The 9,124-nt window shown below is 35.3% G+C and overlaps 1 protein-coding gene across 4 annotated transcripts; it reads left to right on the top strand.

Moving 5' to 3' along the window:
* The first annotated feature begins 1,398 nt into the window (after positions 1 to 1,398).
* Positions 1,399 to 8,174, top strand: LOC306882706 (T-cell leukemia homeobox protein 1-like). Of its 4 annotated transcripts, XM_079437541.1 has the most exons (5): positions 1,399 to 1,497; positions 1,739 to 1,854; positions 3,582 to 4,139; positions 5,181 to 5,418; positions 6,505 to 8,174. In XM_079437541.1, exons 3-5 carry the CDS (start codon positions 3,653 to 3,655, stop codon positions 6,713 to 6,715), a joined length of 936 nt encoding a protein of 311 aa, XP_079293667.1. In that variant the 5' UTR covers positions 1,399 to 1,497; positions 1,739 to 1,854; positions 3,582 to 3,652; the 3' UTR covers positions 6,716 to 8,174. The 4 variants fall into 4 exon arrangements, with proteins under 4 accessions (XP_079293667.1, XP_079293668.1, XP_079293666.1 ...); XM_079437542.1 differs by lacking the exon at positions 1,399 to 1,497 and having other exon boundaries at positions 1,732 to 1,854; XM_079437540.1 differs by lacking the exons at positions 1,399 to 1,497; positions 1,739 to 1,854 and having other exon boundaries at positions 3,014 to 4,139.
* Positions 8,175 to 9,124: the final 950 nt, after the last annotated feature.

Below are 9,124 nucleotides of genomic sequence, written 5' to 3'. Positions count from 1 at the left end.
GTTCAGGATGGAAAAGGGAAGTGAGGCCGGCTTCACCCGCCTCCCCTAAATAAAACAGGCGACAGGATGCACCCGCACTCGAGAGGACTGACACACCATCCAGTGGCTACAGGGGAGGAGCAGCTTCCGCTGTCATGGGTGTCAAGTCCACTATTAGACCGTAGAGTGAATCCACATGGTGCCTGGAGTATAAATCGAGTCTTCCCATGTGTTAGTGGGAGTGGGGACTCAGACAATAAATCTGTACTCCAATTTAACCTATGAGCGATCTGTCCTGCATAGCCATCACAAGCTGCCTCTGTCAATAAGCATTATGAGGGGCGACATTTACTACTTTGTAATTTGTGTCGTTATATTAGATTGAGCGTGAAAATTGTCCAACAGCATGAGAATGGATGCAATGGCTACTAAGACTTAAATTATAATACTAAAGTGCACAGTGGCTAAATTGACCTGAATATTTAATGATACATGCAGCTTTGCTTACTGCATACACAAATTGCATTATATTACATTAAAAACAGCGCGTATAATATACATCCTATACATGTGCAGCATGGAACTTCATTAGTATTGATTAGCTGTGATAATGATTTAATAACCTCATTAAGGAGCATTGTTCTTATATAATGAAAGATGCCTGAAAAGTGTCATAACATAGCCTTGTTGGCAAACAACCAGTTTAATTATTTGCCTTATTCATTTGCAGATTAATTTGACCAGGTTGACATTAGTCAAGTTAATCTCTAGTTTCTTTCTCGACTGTAAGAAATATTATAACGATGGGCAATTTATCAAAGAATTGTTCATACTATGTTTTGACAGACACATTTTCCAGTAAATCAAGTCATTAGCATGGGAGACACAACAAGTTAATGGATGCCCCGTCCCTCAGCACCTCAGCAACTGATCTGGACATTTGTTAACTGGTGCTTGGTCATCATTCCACTTCTGAACACCAAACTAATTCATCCAGCAAACATATTCTTTCTCACCTTAGTATTGCACCTTAAAAATTGAAAAGAGGCCATACTTGAGCTTGCACACTCCATTGAGAAGCCATCTTTGCTTCATACCATAATTTTAAGTCATATTAATATGAAAGAAACCATATTTGGAGAATGAAAGCTTGTTTGTTGCTTGCTTATTTTAGATGTCCTTAAAAGTTTTATGGTGTATTGTACAGTTTTTCCTTTGGTATAATTAAAATGTGTTCTTGTTCTCTTATTTCCTTTTTAACAATACAGGCCAAAAATGCCCGGTCCCTTCCCCTTTGACATAATGCATTAAGAAGTTCATCCATCTATTTCAGAGGTTAAAGACAGTGAACCTAACATTCTGTCCTCCGAAACTAAAAGCCCATTTCCCTTATTACAAAACTGAGAACTGTAATTCTGTGGCAGTATGGGACTACAAATGTTACATTTTAACATACAAAGATTCAAGATCATAAGGACTGCAGGAGATACTTTTGAAATCAATGAGCATTCATAAGAGGTATCACCTTTAACAAACATATCTTAAAAATGAACTCTAAAACAAACAGGAAGCTTAAATGTCTGTCTCTGTAATGTATAGTTTCTCAGATGGGCAGTGAGCTAAATAAAAAATCTAATGCTGCTCATTTCTGTTTTCTTTTTTAAAATGATGCTATTGTGAGTATATCAAAATTAGCTACGTGCAAATGAAGCGGGGCTAAATTCTTGTCATGTTTGATGAGAGTGCTGCCTCAGTGTAGATGTACTTGAAGCTGTCAGCAGCATGGCTGTGCTCTCTTGACTGCGCTCAGAGATGCGGCTGATGGAAGTGGCGCCAGTGAGCGATGGATCACATGTCAACCAGGCTACTACACAGGTACACTAATGCACCAATACACTAATATATATATATATATATATATATATATATATATATATATAAAATATATAATATATAATCCACATTGAAGTCATCATTTCTTAAAAATGTAACACATTCCAATAACTATAAACGATAACGGTAACTAGTTAAAGTTACAAGTTAAGTCGTGTCGTCGCGTTGGCTTAAGATGGTAAGCATTGTTTAACGCTTTCTATTTTTTTTAGATATCATCAATGCATAGCCTAATCAAAAAAAGAAATAATGCTTTGTTTACTGCGCAAACTATTTTGGTACCAACAAATTGTGCACATAAATGACATTTCATTGAAATTAAATGGCACATATTTCTTTCTAATTGACATAATTTTAAAAATAGAAGGCAAATGTGACAGACGGTTTTGTATGTAAATCAATACATTTCAATTCCGTCACATTCATTTGCATTAGAGGAATGAAGTGTAGCCTATCAATAGCCACGCAATAAATTACGCATTTGAAGTGGACTTTTGTGGGTTGATAATACTATAATCAAACATAAATTGATCGTTCCAGTTGAAGCTCTTAACATACTGGCTTCATCTATTTTCGTTTAAATTGTAAGGGAAAACAATCATTTAGACCCACCAATTGCACTGTAATAAATAAGGTCATTTGTAAGCTTCAGTGCATGCACATCTTAAAAGCTATAATTAAGTCTACACTGTAACAAAAATGTCACTTTTAGCGAGAAAATACACCATTGCACTTCATTAAACTTTAATGTTGGTCATTTGGCCCCATCAAATATTAATACTTTAATGCATCTTACGTTAAATAATCACCACCCACTTTCTTCAAAAAGGAAATCGATAACATGGAAGTGTTTTCGTCTGATATTGCACATTTATTTTGTTATCGTCTTATTTAGATAGATTAATGCATACAAAATAAAATGAATAATTAATACAAAATTTAACACTGCAAATGAGCGAAGTATCTTACCAAATGAATTTGGAGTATAAACTAATTCTGTCGTGACTCACCAGATTTAAAATAAATATTTTTACATTTAAACAGACATTTAGAATTTCCTTCATATTTCCCCATGTTGTGATCAGCAATCATCTCTTTTTGATGAATTAGCCTATTCCGATAAAAATGATTGGTTTATTCAGAATTAATTTCTCAATGAAATGTAATATCGTTGACAGCTTTTAAAAATATTGTGTGATTGATCTTTCTCACCATGAAATATTGGCAAACCACTGTAATTACGGAACTGTTAACAAGAGTGAAAAAGACTTGACCTCGAAATCACCGCCTCATCTTCGCATGATCAAAAATATCCAACGAGAAAATATCTCAGCAACAGAGACTGCATAGCCAAGTTAATGATGTAATTGAAATGGTCATTTTTGTGTTGTTTTGAAAAAACGTTGGTGTTTGGTTTAATAAATCATCTCCTTGAGTTGCCCTGCTGAGAAGGGAATTCCAGTGCGTTTCATTGAACAGACTCGTCTTGGTTTCTTTAGCCAATTGGGTCTCTCACCCCAGAATTGGAGGCTTAATTTTACCCAGCCTCTTTGGCATTTTGATTGATGTTCCCGTTGCTCCATCCGGCAGGCTATAGCTATAAGGGTAAAGGGAGGTAGTAAAAAGACAATCGTCTCTAGTTCAGTCCTTCTCACAAATGCAGTCAATGCTATTAGAAAACGACAAGTCTGGACTAAACTGCGTTTTAGTTGCTGTATGATAACTGGGGTGACGTGGAGGATCCTGTAGGCTCGCAGGAGCGCGCGCGCCTCTCCACACCATGGATCATATGGGAGCGCATCTCCACCAGACGCACGCAGACACCATCAGTTTTGGGATCGATCAGATTCTTAACAATGCAGACCAGGGGAGCTGCATGATCTCCAACCCCAGAATGCAGGACCTGGACTACGGTTTGGGCTGCATAGTCAGCACAGCCTATAATACCATGACTGGCAACTACAATGTCAATAACTCGGCTGGATACAATGGAAACTCGTGCAGCGTTGGCTCCCTCAACGGCTCGTACAACATGAACTTGGGCACGAATGTTAATGGGAATTGCCTTAACTCTTCTGGAGTGATCCGGGTTCCAGCGCACCGGCCGCTGAGCAGCGTTCACTCGTCCATTCCCACCAGCGCTGCCACGGTGCCAAGTATGGGAAGCATGGGAAGTATGGGAAGCATGGGCACCATTAACAATCTCACGGGATTAACGTTTCCATGGATGGAGAGTAACAGGAGATATACCAAAGACAGATTTACAGGTAATAGAAATCTTTCTGAATTTAGCAGTGGTATTTCCTTGCTTTATTTGAATTTGCGATTTTTTTTAGAAATTGCACTGTAAAAATGTTGTAATCTTATTAATTCAGTGATCAAAAAACTGCAAGGACTTATTATAGGTTGTAACTTTGTCACAACTTTGATTCTACTTACAATTTTTAGGCAGCAATTACTCTCTTTAAATTTTTATAATTTTTTTAAGATCCATGAACTAAAATAATTCACAAGCCACTCCATTAAATAGTTTTTTAAATTTAGTTTTGTCAACGTTATAATAACATCTTAAAATTGAAGTTTAAATTTGAAGTTGTTTCTATAACGGTGTCAGAAACTAAATTAAACTGGTCTCGCGAATTAATAACATAAACGAACGTTTAATAACAATCAAATGTATCGTAGGCCAAAGAAAAGTAGCTTAAAAATGAATATCCATACAAATGTTTTTCTGTGGAGTGTAAATAAAATAGTTTATGATTGTCTGTTTTATATTTAATTAATGACAAAGTCTTTTTTCCTCACATGAGAACTTCAATGTTGATTTATCTCGTCTGTAAATGTTCCACGTGCTCATTGCTGTTTTAGCATTATTATTGAAAGGAATTACAAACGGTAAAAGGTAAAAATGTGCTGTTAATGAGCTATTGATTTGACCCTTATAAACTGACTTCTCCGATGTAATCAGGTTGATTCAGTCCAAATAATATTTTCGACTCGAATTAAATCACATTTCTTGTTACCTGACAAAACATTTTTACAGTGTGTTTATTTATTTATTACATTTCACACAATCGTCGTAATAAGAAAATGCTAAAAAAAAAAAAAAAATTCCTCAATTATCCTATATATATTCCTGTCTATTTGCTTGCTTGGCTGAACTTATTCGATATATTTCGTGATTGTTGCATGTTTTTCAAAGGACAAAAGTCATCTTTCATCTGTAGAAGTCTCATTTGTTTCACACTGCTTGGCTCTGTCGTTTTTCTGATTTCTTCCGCTTGCTTTCACTCTGTCTCTCAATCTAGTGGCCCTCTCACCGTTCACTGTAACACGCCGTATAGGTCACCCGTACCAGAACCGAACGCCTCCGAAGAAGAAGAAGCCCCGGACGTCGTTCACGCGCCTCCAGATCTGCGAGCTGGAGAAACGCTTCCACCGTCAGAAGTATCTGGCGTCAGCTGAGAGGGCAGCCTTAGCGAAAGCACTTAAAATGACTGATGCGCAGGTCAAAACATGGTTCCAGAACAGAAGAACGAAATGGAGGTGAGCTTTTGTGATCTAATCATGCTTTTACACTCACACGTAATGCATTCTTTTTCGTCTCACCACTAAACCCAGTTGAGTATTTTGTTTTAAAGACCTAGGAGGTCAGTTAGGTCAGTTCCATAATGCATTCCATATCGTGCTTTGAAGAAGGCCTGTTCATGCAGTTCACTCAGTAGCCTATAATTCAATCAATACATCAATATATGTTTAACTGACTCCATTTACTCTGCAATGACCAATATTGGTTGACTGTGGCCTGCTTCTTGGCAGTGTAAACAGGTTATATTTTTAATATGGACTAATGCCAATTTTTTTTTATTCCAGCTTTTACTATTTTATTATACATTCTGCTAAGCCTGGAACTGATTTGGAGCAGACCTAAAGCCATTTTTAGCAGACACTGATGGGCCAGTATGGAGTTTTTAGAAATCGAGATAAATTATGTTCTGTTGTACTGCAACAAATGTTTCTCTGAAGTCTTAGTTGTGTTAGAAGGTTAATTACATGCTGTAAAAGCAGGATACATTGTAATGACGTTAATGCGCTACCAAAATAATTGATCACAATCACAACAACTGAAGTGCACCGATATTTATGATTTTTTTTTTTTAAATGATTTGGCTATCACTGATCTGAGAACCTGAAAGGTAATTTATATTTAATTAAATGTATAATAATTTGCATATATATATATATACATATAATTTGCTTCATTTTCAAACTTTAAGATAATGAAATAATGGAACGTATATAGGCTATATGAAATTTCAAACCATAAGATTTCCATATAGTGAATTCCAAATGAATGACAAAAACAAAAATAATGGAACGTTTATAAAACAAGTGTTCGATTGACATCACGATGTAAGGTGTGTCAATTATTTTGAAAAATCCACGTTATTATAGGCTAATTATAGCCTACCAGTTATGCCAAAATAGTAATTTTGTATTCTTTGGTATTAGGATCACCGGTTTGTATTTTTTTTATTAAATTTAGTCAACCACTCATTAAAACGGCTGTTAGAAATCATGACTAAAATCACCGACTAAATTACTTCTGTGCTATGATCCAAATCCATGCAGGCGGCAGACAGCAGAGGAGAGAGAAGCCGAGCGACAGCAAGCGAACCGAATCCTTATGCAACTTCAGCAAGAAGCTTTTCAAAAGACTATAAACCAACCTGTTCCTCCGGACCCAATCTGCCTACACAACAGCTCTCTATTCGCACTTCAGAACCTGCAGCCCTGGACTGAGAACACGGCAAAAATCAGTAGCGTTTCCAACACCGATTAAGAGACTTTTATGGACGTGCGATGTACAGAGGAATATCTCAGCATCACATTACTTTCTTGTTTTTAACGTAAAATCAGTCTTGATTTGTACCTAATATGCAGCTTGTATAAAACAGCTAAAAGAATAGGCTATTTGCTGCTCTCCATTACAGTCGTGCAGAATAGGCCTATTGTTTTCTTGATTTTAGCCTATCATTTCGATTTCAACTAAATGTAAACACAAAAGACTGTCGTATTTCGTTTGCATATCAAACATTAATTTTATTTTGTATATTTCCAATAGCCCAACGTTTGTGGTAACACTTTATAATAACTTTCATTTATAACTCACAAAATATTACAAATGAAATATTTACAAACAAAACAGACGGACGAATATTCGTATAGAATTATGGGCTGTTTCTCCAATAAGGCTATTCATTTAAGCAGACCTACTATTAAAAAAATCGTCACATATCAAATAGTGCACAGAATTATGCTAAATAGCCTAAATCGTAAGATCACACTGGATTACTGTCACCAAGCAGTATTTTTAGTTAAAATTATAGTTAAGCTACTCATGTGGGTACTTGTAAAAATTTATTCAAATATCTATTTTTAAAGTAAAAAGTATTTTTAAATTGTTTTAAATAGGTGATTCTGGGTAAAAAAATAAAAACCCTAGCCTATAATTGATGAAAAGCCACCGGATAGAGCGTAAAGCGTGTTCTTGTGTTATGTGCACTTTTGCTAAACGCCTGTAAGAAAAGAATGAACGTTCATAGTATAGACGAATAAATAGGCTATATGTGCTATTGCTAATCAAAGCTTTATTCTACCTAATTTACTGTTTTAACTGCATTCAACTAATAAGCTGAGCATTGCATTATCAACTAAGTTTTTTATGAAGTGTTACCAATTGATTTTTCGATAGCCTATCGTTTTTTCACAATCGTAGGTTTTGGAGGGATTGTATTTTGCACGTTTGTTAATGAACACTTGCAGCAAAATAGTCCTGTGAATTAAAATATATTAAATGGGCCTTCATGAACGATTTTAATTCTTCATTCTTGCAACAGTAATTTTTCAGAGGCGTGATATGAATTAGGACTACAGCACTTGTTATGCAGAAATATGTTGTTGACGTTCCAAAAAGATTATTCGTTAGCAAATATTATGTACTACTTTTTACATTATTTGTACATTTGAACCCCCAATATTCCAACCATTCTTAGAAATTAAAGAGACAAAGACGAAATATCAATGCTCAGTAACACGTGCACTCAAGTTTATAGGCTACATTTAAATTTAAATTTTACACAACCAACAGTTTATCAAAAGGCAGATCAACTTGGTAGCACTGATTATTCGTTTACTTGAAATATATGTGATAACAAGATTTTTTATTTGTCGGCGTGACCTCTAAAATATATTTTATTATAGCTTGATATGAATGATTAAATATCTGTGGTAATGTCTGAGACTGGGTCTAAACTGTTCTGTTTGTTTAGCGCTTTTTGTTGAAAATAGCAACACCTCGCAGGTTTTGTCATTGTGGATAGATCCCAGATATCTGTGATGAATCTCTACTCAAGTGAATGACAGGTTTGGTTGCATGATGAATGGATGTTTTTTTTTTTTGTTTGTTTTTTTTCTATTGGAGAGTGCAAAAGTTATGATAACTATGTGCAGATGTGATTGTGTTCCTGAAAATAACCAGAAGCTTAGGCTATCCAAAACTGCATCGGAAGGTGGTTTAAATTTCATCATCTCTTCCGAAATCGTATAATGTGTTACATAAGTGTCGTTTAAAACTTTCCAGAATAGATGGAAGTCATTTAGGTCAGAAACTACTAAGGCACACGAACGTGGGTAAATGGGGCCATCTCCTTATGTTGAGCTCCAAATAATGACACGACAGACGAAAAGGTTGATTTTATGAAGGCCTACTTTCCTATTACATATAGGTTATAACATAAATAGTGTCTTAAAAACTTTAGCCTATTTTTTTTTTTAAAGAATGTGACTCCGGGATAGTTGCATAGGCCCTACCTCGATTAGCCTAGTTTGGCAGTAGGCTATTTCCCACAGTGCTATATGCTATTAATATGAGAGATATACAATTTTCAGAAGATATTTTACCATCTTTGGCCATGACAATAATAAGGCTACGCCAACTAGTGTGAAATATGTTGGAAATAGGCTAAAGAGCACTTTTCGCATTTCCCAATTTTTGCTTTATTATTGTTGTCATTATTATTATTATTATTAGGCCTATTATCATTATTATTATTATTTACAGGGTGCGCCTGTATTTTCATATACACTGTAAAAAAAAGAAAAAAAGTTGAGCCAACTTAAAATTAAGGCAACTAGCTTCAGCAGATTTTTGAGTTTTCTCAACTTGTTGTTTTAAGTTTATACAATAAAA

The sequence above is a fragment of the Barbus barbus genome (genome assembly GCF_936440315.1).
Source record: "Barbus barbus genome assembly, chromosome: 16".
Taxonomy (NCBI): domain Eukaryota; kingdom Metazoa; phylum Chordata; class Actinopteri; order Cypriniformes; family Cyprinidae; genus Barbus; species Barbus barbus.
This window is presented reverse-complemented; position numbering and strand designations above follow the sequence as displayed.

Bases quoted from the DNA above. Each gene is read 5' to 3' on its own strand.
- LOC306882706 (XM_079437541.1), top strand. From the start codon at position 3,653: ATGGATCATATGGGAGCGCATCTCCACCAGACGCACGCAGACACCATC. The intron at 4,140-5,180 runs GTAATAGAAATC...CTCTCAATCTAG, and splicing joins TACCAAAGACAGATTTACAG to TGGCCCTCTCACCGTTCACT. The intron at 5,419-6,504 runs GTGAGCTTTTGT...AAATCCATGCAG, and splicing joins AACAGAAGAACGAAATGGAG to GCGGCAGACAGCAGAGGAGA.